Raw genomic sequence first — 27,189 nt, forward strand, 5'->3', positions numbered from 1 at the left:
GTGCGATTTACGGTCTTATTAGACCACGTTGTCATATCTGCAGTTTGGCGTTGAGTGTACTGCTTCTGGGACAATTCAACTATCCGCAGGCACTCACTGTTAGGCACTCGGGACATTTTCCAATGTGATGAAGCTTTCCAGTGTTTCACAGTGCACGCTATACACAGCCACTTTCATGGGATACGGTAAGCGGCGCACTAGTCAGGTATTCCCAATTGAATAAAACAAAGCAAACAAAAAGATCAAGGCTAGATATTACGTGTTTTGCGAAGCTCAGCTTCTCGAGCACAAAATTTGGTCTTCAGGACACGGTGGCAGTTATCATTTTTGAAGCTGATATCACCGCAGGGCCAAGCGAGGGCGAGCGTGAAAGCAAATACGGGCCATGTGCATTTGCACCAACGACCAAACTCTCTCCAGATGACTCGAAAGTATATCATGATCGGCGCTACTGTGCAACCTTCCAACGCGCTCGGCCACGTGGTATAGCTCATACTGAGCGTGATAGTACATCAAGAGATTGTTTAGCAACTATAGAGAGCCAGGAGCGTTCAACGTCCACTGCAATGATTCTGAGAAGGTTGTGTCGAGAAAGTGCCAAATGACCAAATGCCATGTCGAAAGAGCGGTGACCATTGGTTTTACTAACAAATGACGCAATTACTAACAACCTCCTCAAAAAAAATTACGGCATATTCACGGGGTGAATGATGATGAATGGGCGAAGCTCCGGAGGGATTCATCGGTAAACTGTGAATCTTCCGTGTAATTCGCCCAGTCGATCATCATGTAAAGACGTGAGAAACGCTGTGTCTGTATATACACAAATCAACTTTTATTTGTTCTTAGACGATGGATGGCTTGCGATGTCCCTTGCCTCGCGCGCTCGCACATCGGGATTCTGTCTGCGAGCGCGCGCTGCTGCCGCCTTGCGCTCTCTCCGCTGTGCAGCCTTATCCATCCGGCGACTCCGAGCGCGCGCCAACAGCGAACGGATTTTATTACAACGCTCCCCCTAGCGTACGTCGCCGCACTAAATCGAACGATTGCCTTCAACCAATGACACGCGCCATATGTGACATCATTCCTATTTTATAAGATCTCGCGTCTTTCATCAACTACAAGTACCGCTTTCTAGTTTATAACATCTTGCATCTTTTCATCATCAGCTACAAGTACCACCATCTAGTAAACACTACAAGAACTAAACGAGAGGTGGCTACATACAGGAGACGGTACCGCCATCTAGTGAACACTGCAAGAACTAAACTAGAGGTGGCTACATACAGGGGACGGTACCGCCATCTAGTGAACACTGCAAGAACTAAACTAGAGGTGGCTACATACAGGCTACAGGGAACGCACAGCCCACGCCCTAAGGAGCTCCGCCCCTAATAATTGATTTGACACGGCAAGCACGAGTGTACAGCTGCAGATTTTTCTACCCTGAGTGCGAGCACCGACTACAGAGTCATTAATTCCCTATTCTCGGTCTCCCATTGCGCATATCCCAGAACAGCCTAGGACACGACAGTTGAAGACTGTTAATAGCATGCATATGCACGTATTGTCTTCCTATAATTTCGCCAATGTGCTCAGTTAATAAGGCTCTCATAGACTAGGCAATCAACACTAGCACGTTCAGGTAAAAAAATATGGGTGGCTGTATGTGCATGTGGCATATACTTTTTAAGCCAAGGTGCTCATAAACGACGTTTGCAGCAACAAGCCTGTGCAACTGCGACCGATACAATAACGGGTAGGACACATGCGAAAAATGCAGATGCTCATCAGCACGCACGCCAGTTCGCATGTTTCAGGCACTCCGTGGCTTCAGGTAAGAGGTGATACAGTACAATGTCACGCATGTTGGAACTTTCACGACCGTGTTCTTAATCCAGTGGCTGTGAAACTTGTCCTTCCCTCGCAACGATGCGCAGTGGCTCGATCGACAGACCGGCGGTCATCGCTTGACGTGTTCAGCTTTCCTGTACGGATTAATGCAGCTGTTATCAAGAGTCAAGTAACAGTCCGCAATCTCTTTTGCACATATTTTGCACCAGTGTTTCGTGAAACAAGGTCTACTGCGCGTTCTCGTCGACAGTTCATTTCAATTCAATGGCCAGATCTGCTTGCCCCCTTCGTTGCCGATATAGAATGCAGCTAAACGTCACCCATTTGGATAACATACTTCTTTTGGCAAGTCCAGCTAAGTACCCCTGACTTTTCATCATTTAGTTACCGGAACATTTTAAAATTGTCATTAAAACAGTAAGTATGACAATTGTTTGCTGGCGTGTGAATCTTGGTTCCCGTCGGTGCGAAAACCCGTCGGTGCGAATCGTAACTGACTCGACCTTTTCTGGATAATTTTGTTCTGCGGGTAGCAGCTTACATTTGTGGGCGGGTGGGTGAGAGCGACAAGCTGACATACTTGTAGACAAGCATGCTTGCAGTTATGCCGGCTAGCTGCCGACGAAGTGCAACGTTTCTACCGTACATGCACCTCGCCTGAGTGCAGTTATGATTGACTATTATTTACATATACATGACAGCATTTTATCAGATCTGTTATTGTAAATCTGCCTTTTGTTTTCGAACTCATGTAGTTTAGTTACTTTTTTATTGTATGCAGCTTTTCTTCACTGCTGATTGTGCAAGACAATGGGCCTGGGAACACGCCTGCTAACGCGACCACCAGTTCACTTTCTTTGACGGGACCCGGAGTGCATTATATGATTGTCATTGTTCATGAAATTTCATGTGATGTGAAAGCTTATATTGTTTTCAAAAGTCCTTTGAAGTTTTTAAAATAAATATAGATTGCTGCACTCCGTATTATGTGCCACGTCGTTATTTGCTTGATATCTTAGTTGCAGCATCCTATGCTGTAAGAAAAGCCAGTCAAGTTTGTTCCTGACAGGTTTAATGCTTCTGTACCAAGGTGTTCATTATGAGCGTGATTTTATTTGCGAGCTAAAATGGAACGTTCGTTTTTGTCATGTGCAATAGGTCGATGCCCACGTAATTGTCCCTGTCGTAGTGCGTACACGTGACCCTCGACCAATCACGTATGGTGAGGGTGAACATTCTATTGTGCGGCATAAGGCAATGCATGTCCAATGAACGTCCAATAAATTCAGCGATATTCCTAGGTACATCTAGTGTACGTACAAAAAGAGCTAACTGCAGATCCGTCCTGTGTCCGAACATAAGAGTTTTCGTCACCCATCGGACGTTTGACATATCGACTTTTTTCTTGCACATAAGGGTCCCACAGACAACTGTAGTGCAGCTGGCGGATTTCTGGGAATCTCCATCGGGCGTACGTATGTTCAAAACTGGCATGCTGGTGAATGTCCACTAAATTTTTGTGGCTCATTGGGGTAACGTTGCAAATGCGCTATTTAATTCTCCAAGAAAAATAAGCTCCTAATATGACACTAACATGTACCCTGAACTATTGAAATGTTTCTCCCATTCACATTGTTGCGAATATAACTCTTTAAATGTGTTAATGATGCAAGGGAGCAAAATTAAGATCAGCCCAAGCTGCCATACTACTTGCATAGTAACACAAACGTGCACAACCTCCGCCTCGTAGCCTTCAGTCAAATATCACGATAAGTCTCAGAAAGCTTGTAGCTGGGCTAGTTGGTGCATAGTCAAAATGCAGGAATATGGCGCAACACAGGACGAAGACGAAGGCACAGGTACAAGTGTGCTTGTAGCTGTTCCCTCCATAGTTTCCCATAATTAAAGAGGGGACTCTGGTGCTGCAATTGTTTAGCGACCATAGGAATGAAGGGTAGAACAGGGATTTGCCTAGCCTTCTCACATTCAGGACTCGAATCGCCCTTGTGGCTTCATTTATTGCTGTGTTTCAGTCTTGTTTCTTATGAAAGAACGGGCGGCTATTGTGAGCGCCCGCATGCGCGATAGCATAATGTCCGATTAGTAGCGCCACCTACAGCACCCATACGTTAGCTCAACAACAGGCCCAAGTGTGTGACGAGACTTTAGTCACTCTCGCTCTCGCCTACGGGCAGACGCACATTTTTAATTGTGTATAAACGCTTTCGTTTGGTACTGCCATGCCTCAGCCTTTATGCCTGGCCCACCCTCGCCCTCACAACTTGCGCAGTTGACCCCGAAGCATGCGTAGAACGTCGCCTTTTGCCCGCCTCATCATGTGATTCGCCCGACTGGCCACACAGCACTGGTATCAACTTTGTCCTTTGTGTAACTTTTGTATCGTCCGCTTCATCCGAGCCAATTTGTGCCTTGCCTTTTGTGTCGCCGACTGTCGTTCTGACACCTACTCGTTCGCCCAATGAAGTAGCTAGCCTGCAAAATGAAGTAGCTAAACGATGAAGTAGCTGAACGGTCAGACTTGGCCTCCTTTTCATCTCTCATGACTCTTGTGCCAGTTTATTGTGAGCGCCATGCCGCTCGTGAATTGGAACGAGGCTACGCCGGAGGATCTCACCCGCTGGCTTTACAGCGGACTTTCTCTGTGAAGAAATGACTCGCCGAAACCTTAACACTGCCAAGTCTAAGGAAGAAATAATAAACTGCCTCATCGCGAATATCACCCACAACCGCTCAACAACACCTCTTTCACCTTCCCCAGACACCTCAGCGCTCAGCCAGCACCTGAGTGCCACGCCACATCTGTCGAACTTCGATGAAGCACAAAGTGCCGAGCTCCTGACGGGTTCACTTCAGCAGCTCTTTCACGTGTCCCAACGCGCTGCAGTCCTAGTCCAAGTCACCATTCTTGCCGACCTGTCCGCATCACTTCCCTCCTACAGTGGATACGGCAGCATTTCAGCATCCCACTTGATTCAAGAGTGAGAACGAGCCCGAACCCTGGCTTCATGGGACCCTTCAACCCTACTCACCATCAGTCCGGAAAAATTTTGTGGAGCAGCCACGAATTGGAAATCTGTCATTGGCTATCAGTGCCCCACCTGAGGAACCTTCGGACAGGTATTCATAGATCAATTCAGCGCCAAACAAGCCTTGCTACAGTGGCAACAAACTGTTGTTTGCCGCGTGCAAGCACCCGGAGAAACCCTTATCAACTACTCTCTAGCGAAGTTGAAGCTCATTTTTGGATGCCCTGTAACTCTCACGGATACTCAGCACACAGAGTAGGCTCTTCAAGGCATCGCTGACGTGAAACTGGCCACTACTATTGCAGCCCAATGACCAGAAACCGTCGCCACGTATATGGGCATCGCAACCCAGCTTGATCAAATATTAAGCCACTCTTCTCGTCAACTCCCACGCCCGGGGTATTCAAGCACCGCAATGCCAAGCCCACAGGTGCCCCGCCACAGTGAAGAGTGCACAAATCTTCAGGCCGTATCACACAAAACAAGGCAGCCACAGCAAATTTCAGCTCTACTACCAGACCAGCAAGAAGCTCAATACTTCACCATCTCTGCGAAGCATGGTGCTCCAGCCCGCTATCCTGGCTAGTAATTGGCCGAAGCCATGAGTTTTCAGAGCCGCTAAAAGGGACATCTCGCATCCAAGTGCTCATCTAGAACTACAGCCCCAACGTCTATAAGCCCATGCTTTCCCAGCTCTTCACAGTACCCTTTCAAAGACCCTGGATGGATCGCTCGTCCAGTATGCCCTTGTCAATTGCGCAATTGCTGGGATTGGCCTAGTCGATGCATTTCCTGACAGTGGATCCAAAGTGACTCTTGTTTCTTGCCACCTGGTCAACTCTTAGTCTTTCCTACCCTTGACCAGGCCCCCTTTGGTTGTCGTTGATGAAACGACAATGACTCCAGCAGGTGACATCTGCTTAAAGATATCTGTAGGACACATCCTAATATCTGTAGAACACATCCCTGGTTTGGTTGAAGCCGCCACCCTTGATAATAATGCTGTGCCACTTATATTAGATGAAGACTGGTTTTCTGAGAGCCCCGCACAGTTGGTGGTCAAGCCATCCATGCCAACAGAAATTCACCATTCCACAACAGGAACAAGTGTACAGTGCCATAAACAACTGTTGCCCAGCATGTCAAACGTTGTCATGATACAGGGGTCATCTTTCAAATGACATGTACTTCAACACCACAGCTCAGCAGGCCTCCAGTGAAAGCCACTACTAGGCCCGGATGAACCCCCGTGGATAGCACTATCTCACCAAGAGGTTTCAAACACCTACAGCCAGTCTTCTGAATGCAAACAAGCTGCTTCTTCAATGATTGCGGTTCGCATTGACCCATCTTTTGCCGCTGCTCAGCTCGGTGACACGAACGCATCAACTACGTCAAGCAAGCATTCACAAACTATGCCAACACCCAGTCCAACAGCAACGCCGAACCAGAGTACAACTACGACAAGGCCCAGTCCAACAAGTACACCGAGCCCGACTCCAGCAACTACTCGAACTACCACAACTGTGAAGCCTAGTCCTATGGGTCCAACGAAACCACCTCCAAGTGTTACCTCGGCTTCAAGGCCGACAACACCAACACAGAGTGCAGAGACTACGACAAGCCCCAGTTTGCCAACTACGCCGTGCCTGAGGACCCCAATAACACCTGTACACTTTTTTATGTTGCACATTGTATTGGACCGTCCACTAGCCACTTTAGGCTATCGGTCCAAATAATCCCTGTAATTGCATATATCTATTTATGAAAATAAAGCTTCATTGATTGATTGATTGATTGATTGAACACCGATCTCATGCCTATCATCCAGCCAAAGCCCTAGCCCATCAGCTACCCTAAGTTCAAGCACAACTACACCAATACCTAGCCCACCAACTACGCTGAGTCGGAGTTCACGAACTACGCCGCATCCCAACCACCAGTTTCCACCAGTCCTGCAGCTTTGCCTCCAGCGGCACCCTCATCGCCGCCCCATCGCCAAAGCCTCCCGCTTGACCACTTCAAGGACTACCTTTTATCGCGGCCCCATCGCCAAAAGCTCCCGCCCTAGTGCTACAAGGACTACCTTTAACATTGAAGCCGCCAAAGGAACTTGGTCTAACAAGGAGGGGCCGGATGTGAGCGCCCGCATGCACGGTAGCATAGCGTCCGATTAGTAGTGCCACCTAAGGCACCTATGCGTAAGCTCAACAAAAGGCCCAAATGTGTGCAGAAACTTTAGTCACTCCCGCTTCCACCTACGGGCGAACGCACATTTTTAATTGTCAATAAACACCTTCGTTTGGTACTGCCATGCCTCAGCCTTTATGCCTGGCCCACCTAGCACTCACATTATAAACTTTGCAAGCTGATTTGAAATGGTGAGCCTAAAAGATAAAACTAGTGAAGTGAAACTACTGAACATTTGCCGATTGTCATTTCGTGGCAAAGCGACTTCAAGCCACGTGTAGTTAACCGGAGCCAAAAGTACGAAAATTAGATGAATTCATGTATTACCCATAATTCCCATACTCACTGAAGCGCCATGTGTCGCAGCTCCCATAGAGACTAGCGCCAGAGTTCCCTCTAGTGTACTTATAGGTTCTATGGTTCCCTCGTCTTTATCCGGTGTTGAGCCACTTTCCTATTTTGAAAATGAACAAATCTTACTTCTGGAGAAATACAGAAAAATGAAGGGAAGCTAAAGGCCATTCGGCCTGATGTGGCTTCGCTATGCGAAATAATAAAAGTTCAGCAAACAGTGCTACATTGATTAATAATTATCACAATACAAGGAGCAGCATAATAACAGAACACAGAAATAGCATAAAAGCAAAAATAGGTGACATGTAAATACAAAAAAATAGGCTGCATAGACACACAGAATCAGACATCGAGGCTCTTTTCATTACATATCCAAAAAGACACATACTTACATATTGATATATTCATATAATACACTCATATATTCATACTTGCATCTGCCCATATGTACATACATACTACTGTATATACACGCATTTTGTATCTAAAGGTGAGAGTATATGTGGAGCTTAGCCAGAAGTTTATTGGAAACATGATGTTTACTTTACTCAATTAATTAGATGTTTTATGTGATATTTGAATTGTGTTAATGAGAGGTTAAAATTTAATTATTCACCTAAATGATTTATAAGCTGTGGGGCGCGATATGCAATTAGGGCTCTACTATATCCAGTCCTAGTAGCAGAAACGCGAATTTGTTGCCTACGGAGCGAGTATCTGAGTGTGCCCTCCTGTGCTGTAATAGTGTGGAGTTTATTTTTATAAATGTAAAGTAATAGCTTATATGCACACCTGTCTTGCTTTGAGTGTACCATGTTTTATAAATAGTGGACCACTAGGCATCTCCCATGGGTTGCCAAAGTAATCATCGAATAGGCGGAGAACTTTTTCCTGTAAGATTTCTAGTTTATTTAAATTCTCACTTGTAGTGCCCCGTACTAGTATGCTATAATTTATAGTCAAGATATAATTCTAGTCAAGATAAGCTGTTGCCGAGTGTAGCACACAGAAAAAACCTGATGCACTGAGAGACGTCAGCCTCAGACTTTATGAAGAACTTCAAGACAACAGTGAGAATATGCCTCTAACATTCATATTATTTCAGTAATGCAAAGACTGGGGCTAATTGGTTCATGATGATAGGACAAAAAATAACAGGGCAAGCACAAACTTGAACTGGTTCACTGTTCATGAGTAGTCTACATTTATGATGCACACGGGAGGAAACAATGCACCTGTCCCCGCCTATGTAAAGCCTGTCCAATATCAATTTCATCAGGAGGTAATTTTGATGGTGGCTCACCGATATATATTTCAGCACCCAGAGATGATAGTGAGTACAGCTTCGTAACCTACTTTTTCTTTGTCATCTCTGATCAGCTTCATAATTTTTTTTTTTTTTCAAAATTAGATGCACATGTGAATCGGTTATAGCGGATACCTGAATTCTCGGGGTAGGTTATGCATTGGCAATCATACTTTTATTCCCTAAACCTTGTGTTAAGGCACCTTGAAGTTTGTCTCGTGTATCTTTTTTACCATACTATACAAATGCCACATCAACCTGAAAAAACTTCTCATTTCTTTTCACTTGGTTTTCTCTTGTATTAATTACTAAGGCCCTCACAGAGCCTTAGTAACGACACTGCTTCACAGTTTCTTACAACTTTTTTTTTTCTTTTTGCTTAACAACAGCCACAATGATTGAACCACGTAAGCCACCAGCTTTTCACCAATCCACCTGTACGTTCAAACTCTCTATAACATGTGATTTTTTTCATTGACAGTCAGCACAAGACTTCTCTTAGGGAGTTTTAAATGGCCACTATGATACATATTAAAAAACCCAGCACAAAAAATGGCAGGAAAGAAAGGAGGAGACAGGACAGAGTGCTAACTTACAATTAATCTTTATTAAGAAACGCGAACACATATATATCATGGCAGGCAAATAACACGTGTCTACCACAATATCACAAATGTCGCACGAACGTCACCATTACCATGTCGCCACTCTGTCTCACTGCGCACGTGTTAGCACTATAATATGGAAACAGGTCAATTCCAACTAGGCAAGTTAAATGCTTTAACTCATTTGGTGATTTTGTCATGAATTCCAGCTTTTTTAACATTTCATGAAAGAGGTCCACAACACTGAGAAGTTGTTCCTAAGTGACTCAGCATTGAAGCAAAAATATCAAATCATGCACACACTGAAAGCAAGACGTGACGCCTATCCGAAGAAGGGCAATGACTGTTACCTTAAATTCACCTTCCTGGATGGGCAATTTCATAACTAAATTGATGTCGAACTCATCAGCTTGACGGATCCGCAACCCTTCGAAGCTGCTTCCAGTGTAAGTCAATCTGAAATTTTTAATATTCACAAGTAAACTTACATTGCTGTTATCAAGGTCAATGTGTGGCTAGCAACAACATAGAATGTCGTGAGCAAGGCTTAGTGTCAGACCTGTTCAGCAAAGAAAAGTTGTCACCCACCTGAAACCAAGCTGATATGTAGAATTACGCTGCCTACCAATAATTTGAACTTTACCTTAGCCCAGCCTGTCAGGCTTTCTTTATGAAGATCCTGGGCCTCTTTGACTGTTCTATAGGAGCCACATTAAGACAGATGCCAACTTTTCCTTGCACCAGTTCAACGACAATGCTCACATCTCTGCCCAGCGAATACTGCTGCAATACCTGTTAAATATCCGTGCAAACAAGAGGTCACTCTTCATCTGTACACAGAGGCAATCCAGAACTTCCCGAAGAATTCGCTGGTTCCTCTTTGTGATAGAAGTGTCCTCCGACAAAGCTTCGTGGATACGATCTATACACTGTTCCCGTTTCTTGTCCATGGTCTCTGTGGGTCAGAGCTGCAGTGAATGAATCACCAGATGTCAGGATATGCTCACTGCCTTTGTGAAAAAACAGACCACGCAGGACAAGGCGATGACCATCAACTAAAGAGGAACAATAATTGCAGTAGCATGGATAATTAGGCTAGGTGGTATCGGTTTATCTTTTAACTGTACAAAGGCGTGCGCACAGATACAAGCACTAGAACAAGGAAATGCACACAACATAAGCGCCACTTGCAACTAAAGTTTATACGAAAGGTGGGTACATCTATATCACTTATGTCACATGACCTGGCAGATGAAACATCAAAAAACACGAAATGGGGCTATAAAGCACGTGCCTCAGATCAGATCCTCTAAGTGTTCATGAGGTAGGAAAATTCTTTTTTCTGTTAACGTGATGGAAGGTGCGCTTACGCATTTCTTTCCGCTTCTCCTAATGTGAAACGCCTCTGTCAGCTCTCTGGTGGATCGGTCTGGGTGTTTAGCTAAAACAATAGCATCACAAAAAAAGGGATGGCAACCGCAAGAGCTGCAATGTTTGGGCAAGTGTGAACTATCTTTTGTGTCCAACGATCTCCCATGTTCTTGCAACCTGGTGTTGACATATCTTCCCGTTTGGCCTACATATATGCGATCACAAGACAATGGTACCAAATATAAAACACCTGTTACACACTTTACACATGACTGCCTATGATTCACATTGCATCCTCCTCGTTTTCGAACCTTTGCGTTTAGCGCTAGTTTTCTATCTATTTGGCTACATTTCTTGTTTAATCTGTTTGGGGCCGAAAATACCACCCCTATGTCATATCAATTCGCAACATTTTTTTATAATTTTTTTATACCATGTGACATCTTGTGCGTGTAAGGGATGACAAAAGGCTTTTTAACTGATTTCTTTACTTTAAGTTTCCTTGGTCCTCCAGTTTTACTGTTTTTAGTAGCTTCTGCGCAACCTTGTAAAGGACGGGCTGGGGGAAGCCAGCGCTGCTCAATCTTTCAAGTTGATTTGAGAAACTTTCTGCCGTTTTATCAGAGCACAATTTTTTAATGGCAGAACTCAGAGAAGACAAGGCTATCCCATTTTAACAATTTTTGAATGCCCCGAGTTAAAGTTTAGTAGGGGCTTCTTTGAGCGTGGCGCTTATGTTATGTGCATTTCTTGTTCTAGTGTCTGTGTGCGCACCCTTATTCAGTTAAAAGAGGAACAATGACTTGGTTTAGAATGACAAAATTCACTCTGAAAAGTATGACGGCATCTGTTTCACAATCATAAGTTTATCATTACCAGAGAAAATCAAGGTTGAAGTTTGATTTTCGAATTTTGCCCCAATATCTCCACACGTGACTTAAGAAATTTCAAAAAGTCTTTTCGGTATTTTAGTGGCATTGGCTCAATGAAATTTTCTGAAACTTGGTATACTTAGTCTATGGCACTCACAGATTACAAAGTACTTCATTTTTGTCAATCAGTAGCTACGTAGGACCCAGTAGATGCCTTTAAAGAGGCCCTGAAACACTTTTTTTGAGTAACCATGGAAATAATTCACTGGAAAAGCAAGCATATTGACTCACAAATTCAACGCCACAAAAATTTTAAGAATCCGCCCAGTACAATCGGAGTTACAAAGATATGTCACACACTGCAATCGCATTCTCTCTTCTCTTGCCCCGACAAAAGCGCTGAAAGCTAAGCAGGAAAGGATGGGAGGGGCAAACAAAAGAATGTTTTAAGTGCCTCGTGACTTTCAGCACTTTTTTTTCTTTTTTGTTCTTCGAATATGTGGCTTTTTCAGCGCGATCGGGCGTACACGTGTGGGCAAGCGATGGCCTCCCGCAGCGATCTCTGTAACGTCCGGGCGCGCCATGTTCAAGTCAGCCAATGGCTGATAGACTACTACAAGTTATTTTTGGGCTTATTCCATGATTTGTCAAGAGCAGAGCTTTTTTTAGCTGACTTTGATCATTTATTGCGAATTGCAGGTTGCGTGCTGCGCTATAATATTTGGCTCGCGTGTTCTCGGGAGCCTCTACTACCGATTGGCAGCGTTTTCTGACCATGCTCAAAAAGTGTTGCAGGGCACCTTTAAAATTTCTTGTGTCACCGTGTTTGGTGCGGGAATCTCAAAGTGGGATCGCCACCCACATCTTCTTTCCGCGCGTTTTCTCGCTTACGAAGTGTCGTGTCGCGGTAAGAGTGGTGTTTTTAGGATTGTGAAATAGCCCTTTACTAATATGCAATAAATTGTTTTGCTCTTTAGTGTTTCTTTAAAGATATACTGACACGAAGATCTCCTTTTTATTTTTTCATCATATAAAAGGTTAAGCCCCCAAGAGCCTAGAGAATGTACGGCTAAGTATAAGTGCACTCTAAAGAAAGCAACTGCAATATATTCTTAAAAGCTTGTCCCAGTTCCAACTGCATCCTGAACTCACCGCAAGTGAGTGAGCTTCTCATCACTCGCTTGCGATCTTTCTATGGCTGCTCCACACCGTGGGTCTGATGGCAATGCACAAGTGGCCGATTTGGAAGCTTTCACACCTAAAGTCATCACAACTAGCTAGACTGCCGCGTGAAGTGACCAGGACTAGTACTGTTGCCTTTTCCCAATGAAAACAAAATATTCAATGGCCATCCGAAACAATTCCGAACATTCGCCGACATCAACAGACCTGTGAGGGACAGCAAATGGACATTCATTACAATTTGAGTTAATATTTTTCCTAAAGATATCCTGTCTCAGACATCCATAACAAAATGTCATTTCGTACACATTTTGCGTTCTCAACCTGCTTTGGGTAATTCTGACTGCGTCTTGGCACCCATCGAACACAAAATGAAACTAGCTACACTTGGCTTCGCTCATAGATGATCATTGAGCGAAGCAAAAAAAAATGAGAATATAAATATCATAAAAATGAATAAACAATAACGACGAGGTATATTTTCAGCATACAGATTACGTATTTAATTGAAATTTCTCGTGTTCGAAACGGGCAAGCTGTGTGCGTCAGTGAATGACAGAAATTCTGATCAACTTTATTTTACACCGCGCCATTTCATAGGTCTTTCAAAACCTGAAACGACACAAAAAAATGGAAGTGCTACTTGCTTTCAGTAATCCACTCGAAATTTTTGTTGTTAAATAAAACATATAAACTTTGCAGTTACTAAATTTCAGCAAAATAATTTGCTGTAGTGTTGTTTTGCCTTTTTTATTCTTAGCAGCTGTGTGCGCACGAGTGAGAAACTATGGCCTCAGCTCCATGGTTCAGCTTCTGTACAGCAATACTGTGGACGTTGAGAACTCTGGAAGGTCTCAGAGTGGATACAGAAATAAGTTCATCGTCTACGAACTTGCAGTACAGTGTTCACGATGCGCCAAAGCGGGATACCTGCAGGTATTTCGTGGGCCAGTCCGTTTCGGTGCAATGTTAGAGAAGGTGTCACAGCCAGCCTCGCGATATTGTCGCTCTCCGCAGGCTCTTCGGCTGTTGTTGAGTAGTAGGTGTTGTCTGCTGTTGTAGGGAACTCATCTGGATCAATAATCAGTGTGCCCCTATCAGTGCGGTGAAAAAGTGTTTTATGCGCTTGAATGTGGTGGTGGTTAGATCACGTTTCGGCTGTAGACAGCGGTCTTTAGCTGCACTCACGTGATGAATGTTGTGAATGACGAAAGTGGCAACTTTTACACTGCTCTAATGCAAAGTAGGCACTCGATTTATGTGTTCATAGAGGAAATGAAAACAAATTCTGTAATGAAGTTGTTTGTTGTATTCTTGGTAATTCAGCATTCATTTGATTCAGATAATTTTACTTGTACTGTGACAGTCAAATTAACAAGCTTTTACTTTTATGTTTTTCGTGATGCGCTGAGAAAGGCATTAAGAAAAGTTTTAAAAACGTAAGAAAACTTAATATCACTTTTTGCCAGTTTGGGAAGTTGGGGGAGGATACTGTTTCTGTGAAGTAGTAGATAATTGCACCAGTTTCAAACTGCTGCGGCTATTAAGACACAATCCTATATTGACAAACAGACATGCAGATCTAAATCATTTAAAATTTTTAGCTGTCAAATGCATCTGTGTAATTTCTTGGCTGGATCAATTTATGTACTAGCATGTCGCCTCTCTCAAGAAGTGTTGTGTTTTATTGCTTTTGCAGAAAACACGGAAAAAATTTGGTGAGGTTAGCTATCCGGACACAGTCAAGAGAATGAAAAGAGACGTGCTTTCAGCTAAGGTGGCTACAAATTACATTTGGCAAGGTGCCAAAGAGTAATTGCACTTTAGAAGACAGCATGCTGCCAAATCCTGCTAAGTATTATTCTTTCTGCACTACTTTATTTCTTCAAGCAAATCTCTTCATCACCCATTGCATTGTTGCTGGCATATTCGGACAGCATATTTAGCTGCTCAACACATGAATGTTGAAATCTGGTTATGGTGGCTTATGTGAGCTGCAATCAGGCATAAAAACAAGAGTGCTTTTCAACTCAGTAGTTTTGACATTTCAGTTGCAGAGAAAACTCATCGCATTAGTAAGTCAGACAAGTTGGTTGTTGAGACAAATGCCCTATCATCTGTTGTTCTAGCACTGTTTTTATGATCGAGAGAAAGCACAGTGGAAAGTTTCAAGCAAAATACGATGCATGAGACGCATTATTCACAGATCATATATTCGCTCTAATATATATATATATATATAATACTTGTAATGGTGTACTTCACCTTTGTATGTAAAAATAGTCAAGTGGTGCAAATTAATCTATATCTCACCTTTGCAGCATGCCAGGATTCTAATGTTGTGTTTGGATTTTCCTTCTAATCTGTGCACGACAGAGATGTGTTCTAGCCCTTTGCGATTGCCAATGACATTGTTAAATGTTTTTGTGTGTTTAATTAGTTTCCTCTTACAGTTGCATAAAACCAGATCTGTTGTTTTACAGATTTATAATATTGGTAATGTGTTTCTATGGTGACCAGCTTTCAGTGAGCAAAATGTGCTTTATGTGGCCAACTACATGTACTACCACTAACATGGGAAAGTCATTTTTTGCATTTTTTGCATTAATTGTGCAAATATTCTGCTTCCGTGCCATTCTTAGTAGGCTTCTCAAATTTAGCGCAGAAATTGCTGCTGCTAGCCCCCACTGAGCAGAGCCACATTACTTACTGCTCTCCACCTTTTGTTAAAGAACATAGTTTTGAACATTATACTATAGTCTTACTTTCAAAAACTATTATGATATATGGGTCATAGTGGAGGGCTTTATATTGACTTTTACCCTCTGGGGTATTATGATATGCTTTACAACAAAAGCACGAAGGCATAATGGTACTATTCATGCTTGCTGCGATGGTGTAGCAGTTACAGCACTTGGCTGCAAACTTCAAGGTCTTGGGTGGCAGTCCCATTCGGGTGGAGGTAAAATTCTAAAGGCACATGCGCCATATCTGTGCACCTTAAACAGCACCAAATGGTGAAAATTGCTAGAGCCCTCCGCTATGGCAACCTCATAATTATATCATAGCATATGATTAATATTATTGTTGTTGTTGTTATGCCTCCATCAAAGTGTGGCTCCATAAGCTCTGACCTAATCCAGCCTTCTCAGGCTCAGTGCCAACATACCTTAGCTGTGTGAACCAATGCACCATGTGGGAATATGTTGTTGTGTAGAGAATTTCACTTTTTCAATGTGTACGATTGACAGCAAGCTTGGAATTTGTTTTTATCAGTTACTTCTAATAATTTTTGCTTTCTCTGACAGTTTTCCTGTGAATGGGATTCATGTAGTAGAAAAATAGCATTTTATAGAGGAGTTTGCTTTCTTTGCATTTGCTTAAAGGAAACCTCCTAATTCAACAAATCACCTCTAAGGCAACATGACGGCATCAGGGCATCAGTTGAAGACATCGATAGGCACGACCCTACTGGATATGATAATCCCCTGATACGCACGTATCTAATGGGCGTGTCATGTACTGTTTTGTTATATCAGTTTTTTTTCTCTCGTTTGTAGTATCTGCCGTACTTGTCTATTCATATTTCTTCAATATTCAATTCCGGTTTATATGTAAACTGCTTATGTATGTAAGCAACATCTAGTCACAGTACATAATGTATGTGTTTTGTGCTTTGTTCCTGAATAAATAAAATGTGTATGCAATACACTTGGATCAGTGTTTCTCTAGCCCAAACGGACATTTAGCATTATATGTTGCCATCTGTCAAATCTCACTACTGAAAGTTTTGCAATTTCAGAACTTCAAATCATGCATAAGTTTTCCTGTGCTTTCAGGTTAGTTCTTTTGATTAGTTCTTTTCAAAAATACACTTTGGTTAAAAAAATTGTGTGTGCTTTAGTCTCATTTCAGTAATTTTAGTGAGTGGCCAGAGGAAATAATTAAAATAGCACCTGAGAGCACAGGAGAACTTATTCTCGATTTCAACTTCAGAGAGTTAAAAAAAAAAGACTATAAAAGACTGCTTTTAGAATAAAACACACCCTTAATCTCCCTGTCATGTAGACAGTGTGTTCTACTAGGCGTGTTTGGGACTATCAAGGGGTAAACCTGGGTTTAGGAAAGTGCGGCCAAATCGACCTGCAAGAAATGTTCGCCACCGTTTCCGAAATGCAGCGGAAATCCGATATCCAGTCAGGGGTGTCCTGTGGACGTCCCTAGCATGTCATTGTTGTCACTGGGTTGTTAGGATAGTGTTGATGTTGGTACGTGCGCCATGCAAAAATTTATCAGCATTCGCTGACAGCTGTCTCTGTATAAAGGAGATTTTTATGGCAGAGTAAAGTTGCCTCCGAAAAATTGTGTCAGTACCCCTTCAACTAACTCGTTGAAGCACAGAAATTGTAATTGCTTTAAATGTTCAATTTTTGTACAAGAGCTATGAGAAAAGATTACAAAAAACATATTGAATACATGAAAAAAAATTGCTGAAAAATATTGAAAACGAGGTGGTCAATGCTGCTGACCACTGTGTCGGATGGGTCTCTACATCATACATATTTGACGAATGGTCCTGTGCAATGTAGAGGCATTCTTTGTGCATTTACTTCTGAAATATATGTTGTGTGCGGTTCAAAAAAAGGTTTTCCCTTTTGGTTTCATCAAGTAATATTTTCAGATATGTTGTTTACAAGTCACTATCATCAAATACATCGACTCTTCAAAATGCTAAAGATTACACTGCATACTTCCATATACTTTTCATGCCGATTCCACCACTTATGCAATGACATTAGAAGATATAACCATGTTGTCACAGAAAAAAGAAAAAAATATATAGCTCACCAAATATTACAATTAATGTGTGTGCAAGTCCTAATGGATATCTATATAATGAGTAAAGGTAAGATCGGCGAACGATTGAACCTTGATCAATTATTCAATCGAGCATTTCAAGAGCCTAATAAGTAGAAGGTGAAGCTGAAATGTGCTAAACTCCAGCCATACAAGTGTCTTCGTGCAGCTGAGCGGAGTTGTTTTTTCTCTTCGCACTAAACTATATAAAAAAATAGCTCTTCGGTGCACTGCATTAACAGCGCAGCATGGCAACACGGACATTGTCAGTATCAACATGTTTAAACAAATAGGAGAAAGATAAAAGGCGATAATCAAGGATCTCAGGCTTGTTGGTTGAGCTTCGATATGGCACAGCAGCCGGCCCGCAACTGCAGTACACACGGCCGTATTTATAAGCGTTTGTGTCATCGCCTTCTCGGGGGCCGTAATTTCGGACTAGTTGTTCCTGATCGCCATAAACGGCGCAACAACAACGGTCGAGCTTGTCGTGCCCGCGCAGCTGATTTTCATTACGTCAAATATTCGTGCGCTGGTGTAACTCATCTCGTGTGCAGCGGGAATAGGGACTGACGAACCAACCTGAGCAAACGCAAGATGACAGAAGCCGATGTATGCGAACGGTCGCTTGAAGTGCAGAATAGCCACAGAAAAGTTGGATACGAACTTTGGCGCCGCGTTTGTCTCGTCGATCGGGTGCTGCCACAGAACACCTACCAGTTGGTGCAGCTAGTGCTGCCGCCGATTCTTCCAGAACGTGTCACGTGTCGTCTGGCTCTCTGACGTGTGTGAGGGTGGTGGTGGTAATATGAACTACAGCGTTTTTGAAATACCTCTACAACACTGTCGCTGTGTTCCAATTCTTAGACAGCACGTAAACCATCTACGCATACAGCTTAGAAGGCTGCACTAAATGGTAGAGTATAGGTGTTCTGTAACTGCACCAAGCCCATGCCAGGCCAACGCCTCCTCTAGAAAGATGCCTGAGGAATGGCTCGCGCTCCCAGCGGAGTTAAGGTCCCTAGATGTAACAGAACACCTACCAGAGTTGGCCTGCCTTCAGTTTTGAGCAAGCGCCGCTTGGTGACGCTCGTGACCAACATCATCATCACGGTGGCAGGCGGTATCAACCAACGTTTCTAGAACTAGTTTAGAAACGTTGGTATCAGCCATTTTTTTTTTACATGGTATCAGCTAAACATTTTTCACCTGCAGCTCATAAGGCGCGTCAGTTGAGAGTTGTTCGAGACCTGCAACTGTACATCACTACTTCGGAGGCTATGCAAAATGTCGCGTTGTTGCATCGCCCGCCACAAGTGACGCTAGCGACCGACAACAATCCAAAATGAAGGAGAGAAAGGGTGTGGCAGCTCTTTTTCTTCTCATGCGGCACGAATCTAAATAGAGGAGGCGTTGATTGCACTGTATGGAAGCGAGAGAAATTGAGACAGGGAGCTGCTGCAACGAGCGGGAGAAAGCCATGACGCAGAAGCAGACGACGACGGTGTCGTCTGCTATGCGAACAGCCAGCAGCCCTACCAAAACGCACTGGTGCTTTAAAACCCATTTCGTTTTATACGCAACTATAAATTATACAAACAATTATTTTAATTATTATTTGTTCAAAAAAGCTATTTGTGTACAAAAGATAAGAGAAAAGTGTTAAGTGGTCAGTAAAAAAGTAGTTTGTACTATTTGTACAACTGCCGCCGCAATCTAGACGGCGCTGTCAACGCATCTAATTTTCTTTACCATTGGAACGCGGACACCCACGGTAGGTGTTCTGTGGTCCTTCTTCCGTGTGAACACCTATCCTGACAATAGATGGCACCACCCATTCTAATACTCAAATGATTGTTCCATAGTTGATAGTACCCAAGAGTGAGCGCTCGTCGCAGGTATTTTAACATATCGCGTATTTCGCAAGTGAAACGGCAACAGTAAACTCGGTCGGTTTTAGAAGCTGGTAATTGGGTGGACACTCGCAGGACATCTCAGTTACTTCCTTTCTTGAGCGCCGTGAACGTTACAACCTCGCAACCCACCCCGACAAGAACAGATGTTACGAGAAACGCGAGCGTGGTCACAATAATTAGCTTATTTTACTTTACTACAAGCCTCAGAGTATGTTTTTAATTAACAGTCACATGTTTCTTTACTTTTAAATTCAGAATATTGTGTGTAAGCATAATATAACCATTAGTATTCATTCATAGACGTTACGAACTAGCCAACTACCTAGAGCAGCGTTGAAGGCCACTTTATTAGTGAACCCGCCATGAACCTCTGCCAGCTTCAAAAGGGCATTCGGCGTTACTGCCGTGCGCCGCGTTCAGTGCGGTGTACAGAATCGCCATCAAGAGATTCTGAATGCGTAATTTTTAGAAAAGGGGCTGTTGGATGTCGCTCGCACCGGCGCCCCACACTATCTAAATGAAAGGAAAGAAATGTGTGTGAGTGGGCAGTAATAGTGGAACGTGTTCGGGAGGTTTACAAACTAAACGGGCTGGTGCTGATTTTCGCAGGATTTTCCGTTTCAAGCACGTGTATAACGAGGGTCGCACATACCGTTGGTTGAGAGGCCATCGTCATCAAATGCGTTAGGCAGTGCTTTCGCAAGCCGGCGAGCTCGATTGTCAAGTGAGTGAGAACTTTATTTTGGTCCAAAGGTGCCAGAAACTGAACGGGACCAGAGGCCCCGCTAGCTCAGCTGGTGCCGGGAGGTGGAGTTCGAGCACTGCATGGGCCGATTTTTTCGGCCCGGGCCCCGCCCAAACGTTTCGGCGTGATGTCCACGGCGTATTGCCAAATAAATGAAAGGGTAATAAATGAAAAGTCGGAGGACACCACTTGTGTAACAACACAACTCTTTTCAGCGACACCGTCAGCGAGAAGCCCCCACGTTTCGGCGTAATTTTTACAGCCTACGGCTTCAACAAGCTTCACCGGCGTTGTACCCAGTACCCTTTAGATCAGGCGGTGGCTCACGCCGCTTAGCCGTAATACTGAGTGAACCAAAACCTAGATTTACCTTTTTTTTTTCCTTTAAATAGTGAAGTTGAGGATAGGTATTTTGCAGTGAAGGGTTTAATTTTCACTCATGCCTTGATTTTAGTCATCGATCAGATAACTTCCTTCTAGTTAATTCTACCCACTTAATGTCTATTTTGCTCTCCCTAAACCCCAGTGCTTTGAAAAATTCTGCGCCATCATCCTGAACTATAGACCTTTTCACTCAAGGCGTTTTGGGTGCCGCCATAGTCCTCCCTGGGCTGTTGTTAGCGCGCTTGACCCCCTAAAAAATGCTCTGCCGAGGCTGTACGTAACATTGGCTTTCGCACTCTCGTGTAACAGCCCAGAAAGAAGGAAATCCTCCTCTCCGTAAAAATGTTCATAGGGTGAAGCCCCTTACAGAACATTATCAAGTGTTCGGCAGTTTTCTCCTCCTCTCCACGTGCACTGCATACCGTGTCTACCCCTTCGCATTTGGCCGGATAAGTCTTGGTTCGCAATACTCCAGTTCTGGCCTCAAACAGTAGAGAACTACCCTGAGTATTAATTATCTTAAGATCCTTCCTGCTTAAAAGTTCGATATATCTCTAGTGCAGGCTTCTTAATCATGCCAATTCTCCACATATCGGTCTCCGTTTCCTTCACCTTCTTACCAATAGTTCTTTTTGGTTTGGCCCCCTGCTCTTTTCTAAGTATTTACCAGTCAATTTTCTGGTTCGCTTTCTCCATTGTATATCGACATTCTTTATGCACAAGTAGCTGAAAACCTTCCTTGCCCAACGCTCCTCCCCCATTTCTCTCAATCGCTTCTCAAATTTTATCTTGCTGCTAGCTTCCCTGCCCTCGAATGATGTCCGTCTCATATCACCTTGTACTCCCTGATTTGGTGTATTCCCGTGAGCCTTACCTATTCTACGTTGCCTAATTTCTAATCTTGCTTGAACCTCTGATCTCACGCACAAGACCGCATTGCCAAAAGTCAGACCAGGAACCATGACACCTTTCCAAATTCCTCTTACAACATCGCACCTATTGTAATTCCACAGTGCCCTATTTTTCATCCCCGCTGAATTGCTGTTTATTTTAGTCGCTACGTATATATTGTTCCCTTAGGTGCTCAGTCCCATTGCTTATCCATACGCCCAGATATTTCTATTTATTAGTTATTTCTAGTGTGACCTCCTGTATTGTAAGCTCACTACCTTCATTATCATTAAAAATCATGACTGATGATTTTTCCTTACTGAATGTCAAATGTAACTTATCTCCCTCATTACTGCAAATGTCCATCAATATCTGCAAATCTTCCTTGCTGTTGACCATTAGCACTATATCATCTGCATACATCAATGCTGGTAGTGCCTGTTCAAAGAGTTTTCCTTGTTTGACGAAAGAGAGGTTGAAGCCAAGTCCACTTCCCTCTAATTTGGCCTCTAATCCTTGTAGGTACATCATGAATAACAAGGGTGACAGAGAACACACGTGCCTAAGCCCCCGTTTTATCTCTGTGGGCTCGAATACCTGTTTTTCTCATTTTATAACTACCCAGTTACTTTTATAGATATTCTTTAAGAGCTTAGTGACTCCATCCTCCACACATAGTGTGTCCAGTATTCCCCACAAGACCTCTTGAACCACGCTATCATACGCTCCCTTGATATCCGAAAATGCTAGCCACAGGGGCCTGTGTTTCTTTTCTGCTATTTCAATACACTGCATCAATAAAAACAGATTATCTTCCAACCTCCTTCGTTTACGGAACCCATTCTGCAGTTCCCCCAGCACCTTTTCATCTTCTATCCATGCCTGCAGTCTTTACTTTATCATCTGCATCGTCGACCTATAAACCACTGATGTCATTGTTACAGGGCGGTAGTTGTTTATGTCCGTTTTGTCCCCCTTTCTTTTATAGATCATGCTCATCCTGCTAACTTTCCATCTGTTGGGGACTTCACCATCGATTATTGTTTTGCTCGCTGCCTCTCTCAAAGTCTGCTTAGACTTGGGACCTAATTCTTTTATCAACGTGATTGGGATGCCGTCAGGGCCTGTTGACGTACAACCCTCTTCTCAGCCCTCTCCCACTCTCGTTGTGAAAATGGAGCCACTGCACCACTTGATCCATCCTTGTCTACTAAGATGCATAAAGCGCTTCCTTGTTGAACTTTGAACTTTTTCTGCATCCTTGCTCTTATATATTCAATAGCTTTGTCCCCTTCGAGCCTGGCACCTTGAGCTGTAACTATAAACCTCTGCTCTAAACTTGTTGTGTTTTTTAAGAAGCTTAGATGGTTCCCAAATTTTGCAGCTGCCTTTCTATCCTCTTTATGTACTTCTGCCAGCCACTGAGCACCCTTTCTTCTTATCTTTTCATTGATCAGAAGGGATGCATCCCTTCTACAGCTTAAAAAAAATGTCCCATATTCTTTCAACATCATCTGTCGGTTCACCCCGCCGCTTAGCATGTCTGTGCTCCCTAGAGGCTTCCTGACGTTTTGCTTTGGCTCTCTTAACTTCCTCATCCCACCAACTCTTGGGCTTGTGTCTTCTTTTCCGGGTTGACTTGTCACGGGCCTTAGCAAGCTCTAGCCCAAACAGTCTAATTAGATTTGTGTATGTCCACACTGTTTTAATATTGTCAGTGATTACTCTCTCAGTTTATTTAGTAGCTATTTCTATTTGCCTTTCTGAATAAAATTTTCCTTGTAGTTGCTCATTTTGTCTCCTTCCCACTTTCGTTGCTCTTTCAAAACTTAGCTTGATTTTTATTTCAGACAAAGACAAATAATGTGTCCATTTGTCCTGTCTAGGAGGTGTGACAAAAAGGCACGAGTGCCTGACTGAGTGTCACATCCCTTTCTAGACACACACAACTCAAGCATCAGTGACGGTTAGATAATCAAAAATACATACAAAAGATTACATATACTATACATTGTTAGGCAAAAGGTATACAGGATTCTATAGATATATACATTGTTCTATATACACATGAAACAGAAAGATTTTCTAACTATATGTACAATATAGACTGCAGCATGGTAAAAAACAGAATTATTCTTGTATTGAAATGAGGTATGAAGTTCACTTTATTTTTTTACTCATTTCGTGTGCATCGTTTCCTGTACCAGGTTATTACGGCAGGATGATGATTTAAAAAATCTGCTATAGCATAAGATTGTTTTTGCATGCCATAGTTAGTTCGCATGAAACCCTTATCATATATAGTTTTTCTAGTTTCGTAAGTGTTGCCCTTCCCCAGGAATCGTAGATAAAAACTGTCCTGACATGACTTTATTTTCTAGAATATTGCAATGCCTAGCTTCTTTTCCAGTATGTGTTGCACTGTTAATATGGTATTTGCTTTAAAAAGCGGAGTGAGTTAGATATGGAACATTTTCAGTAATTCGCAGATGTTTTTGTAGAATATGCAGCTTTCTAAGATTACTTTTTGTTGTTGTTCCCCACAGAAGGAGGTAGTATTGTTAATGGGAATCGATTAGTGCGTAGTATAGCTGAATTTCCAACCACCAGGGCAAAAGTTGCTTTGCTCTACTTGTAGTACCTATTGAGCGTGAGATGCGTCTTGTGATGTTATCGACATGAGGAGACCAGCTGAAGTTTTCTTCGAAAAGAACACGGAGACATTTATGTATTCTTACTTGCTCGATGTTCTCGCCATGGAATTTCAAATGTACGGCGTTCCCGATAGTCCTATTTCTGGAGCGAAAAATTATATATTTAGTTTCTTTGGTATTTAGTTCAAGTTTATTTACATTTAGCCACTCAGCCAAATTGTTGAGCCATTTACTAGCCTGCAACTGAAGCATATGTAGGTGCTCTCCTGAAAAATATGTTCGTGTCGTCGGCGTAAAGAATTATATCTGCCGTCAACGCAATATTCACTATATCATTTATATATAATTGAAAAAGAAGTATTGCAAGGATGGAACCCTGAGGAACACTGTATTTAGTTTCCCCCAGAACTGATTTTGAATTATTGGTATCTGTGTACTGGTAGTGGTTTGTCAAATAACTACATATAAGGCCGAGAGTAAGTCCCTTGATGCCATATTTGCTTAGCTTTTTAATAAGATATTATGCTTAATAGAGTCAAATGCCTTTTTAAAATCAAGAAATATCCCTAGAGTATTCTTGTTGTCTTCAAAATTCTGAATCATTTTTTTCTTTGATACCTAAAAGAGCCATTTCACTTCTTTTTTCTGAAAGCCGTATTGAGTGCCTGTAAGTACATCATTTTTAGTGCAGAAATTTATAATTCCTACATTAATCATTTGTTCAAAAACTTTTGAAAATAGTGGTAATACCGAGATTGGCCTGTAGTTGTTCATGTCATTTCTGTTGCCTCTTTTGTATATAACTGTTACTCTAGCAATTTTTAGTTTATCAGGGAACTTGCCTGTAGCCAAAATGAGGTTGCATATGTGTGATAGAGGATTGCTGATACGCTCGGCTTTCATCTCGTCTTCGCCACATGCAGATGCATTCTTTAACTTTAGTATTTGGGATTTAATTTCATATTCTGTTGTTGGCTCCATGAAAAGAGACTTTAAAGAGTTATGCGCAATGTAAGACCTGTAGTTATGTCTGTAGTTATGTCTGTAGTTATGCATTTGTGATCCCTACCCAGACTTCTGGAGCCAGATTCATCTATGTGCATTCCCCTGAGCCAATCATACATCCTATGTGACATCAGTGCATAATCTATCGTCGACCGCAGCCTTCCTACTTTCCATGTTATTTGCCCTTCACGCTTCTCAGTACTGTTGCAAATGATCAAATCATGCCTTTCACACATATCCATGATCATTTTGCCTGTTGGGTCAGTATACCCAACTATATTTTCTATGTGTGCATTCATATCTCCTAGTATAATTATCTCTTAATTCTTCAATGTCCTTTGATATACACTCCATCATTGCCTGGTTTTCCTCTCTGGCCTTTGCTCCTGTCCACAAGTACACCAAACCAAGGAATGTCATCTGTCCAGCTACTTTCCCTCTTAACCATAAATGTTCCATGCATCTCTGCTTCACTGTTTGCCAACCCATGCTTTTATGTATGAATGCACCAATTTCTCCCCCCTTTTTTCTGCCTTCTGTTCTATTGCAATATTCCCATACGTAGTCCGGATTGCAGGGTGGTTGCTCCAGGTCCCGAAGATGTGTCTCCACAACCCCATATACCATCAGTTCCTCCTGCCTCAACTGCTCTTTTATCTCTTCCCACTTTAACCTATTCCTGCCACCCTGCATGTTAATATAGCCTATGTCCGACTTAGCTCGGTCCTTGTGCTTACGTCGATCTCTTCTCCCATGGACTCCGTGTGGCTTGAATATTTGTGCCCCTTTAGAGCCGTCTTCGGCTACACTGTTGGCCTCAGAGCTAAAAAAAGCTGTGGCTTGACGACCCATCCTCTTACCAACCCTCCTGCCTGTTGCACCACTGTAATGAATTGCATCTTGTGCAAAGGGGTGAGTGCCGGGATCGTACACGTCTTGGTTCACCTCCATTATGCTGTATCCGAGCTGCCGGCTCATACCCCTGATGACACAGTTTGCCTTCAATACCCTTCTTTCAATCCCACGAGACTGCCCCCAGATCTCTCAGGCTGCCATGCGCACTCCCAGAGGCGTCTCGGAGTTTACGCATGATAGCATCTATGCGCGCCGCCATCTTGCATAAAAAGAACAAACAAAAAAGACCGGAAGCGCCCACTCGGCTAAATATCAGATCTTGTATATCGTGCATATATGTGAACTATATGAATGTGTCTACAATTTAAAAAAATAGATGAGGAATTTTTATGTTTTTTTTTTCAAATCGAGACCTTGCCTTGTAAGTGGGCGGTGAGAGGGAGTTTAGTCTACACTGTGTGTTTCATCGATTATTTTTTCAAAAAGCCTGCACTGAAATCCCCCCCCCCCTCCACACACACACACACACTTTATTAAAACATGAAGGATTACTCAACAATACAAAATTACTACATTTCCAGGGGGTACAAGCTGATCTTTGTGAAAGAGATTCCCCCCCCCCCCCCCGAACGAACTTTATTAGGCGTGTCACGCTCCACCGTATAAGTAATCGGTTCATGATGCCTTCTGAAGGCTTGCGAGCCCTGGACGCAGAACGTCCAGGGCCTGTTGTACGGCCTCAGTGTGTGGTGATTTCAACCTGCCGACGAACACTTGAAGTACGTCGAGCACTGATTGAAGAACGTTTAGGATAGGTTTGTCTTCTGGCAATGCCGAGATGAGCTGTGAATCAGCATGACGCTCCAAACTGTGTCAGTTGTGTCCATGGTGGTCTTGCTGGTATCGACCATCACTGATACATACAATGTAGGCCTAGTGGAGTCCGCAGATCTCACGCTTTGCACGGCGTTCCGCTTCATACCAGCAGTGTATATATTGCATCAGAAGGGACGATTGGTAGAGTTGGTGCACTTCCATCCTAAATGAATATTAGCGCTGCAGTTTGTCTTTTCTTTCCCGTCTCTGCTTTCATCGCGCTAA

General features: G+C 43.0%; 1 protein-coding gene and 1 non-coding gene across 11 annotated transcripts in view; one reads left to right on the top strand and one right to left on the bottom strand.

Moving 5' to 3' along the window:
* The window catches only part of LOC119163336 (cyclic GMP-AMP synthase-like receptor), a 109,390-nt gene that overhangs the window by 65,558 nt on the left and 16,643 nt on the right, over positions 1-27,189 (bottom strand). For 2 of the 10 annotated variants that reach the window (XM_075872998.1, XM_075873000.1), the window contains exon 1: positions 9,707-9,812. Coding sequence is in view for 8 of the 10 variants with exons in the window: in XM_075872997.1 (XP_075729112.1) it covers positions 9,707-9,812; positions 10,149-10,306 (264 nt within the window). In the remaining 2 variants the exon portion in view is untranslated. Of the gene's footprint in view, positions 1-9,706; positions 9,813-10,148; positions 10,325-18,220; positions 18,945-27,189 lie in introns of those variants that run through there. The other 8 variants (XM_075872997.1, XM_037415316.2, XM_037415315.2 and 5 more) reach the window with 8 other exon arrangements.
* Positions 19,935-20,061, top strand: LOC119165966 (U11 spliceosomal RNA). The gene has a single exon (XR_005109103.1). It is a non-coding gene; the product is annotated as a U11 spliceosomal RNA (small nuclear RNA).

Source organism: Rhipicephalus microplus, chromosome 9 (assembly GCF_043290135.1).
Source record: "Rhipicephalus microplus isolate Deutch F79 chromosome 9, USDA_Rmic, whole genome shotgun sequence".
Taxonomy (NCBI): Eukaryota; Metazoa; Arthropoda; class Arachnida; order Ixodida; family Ixodidae; genus Rhipicephalus; species Rhipicephalus microplus.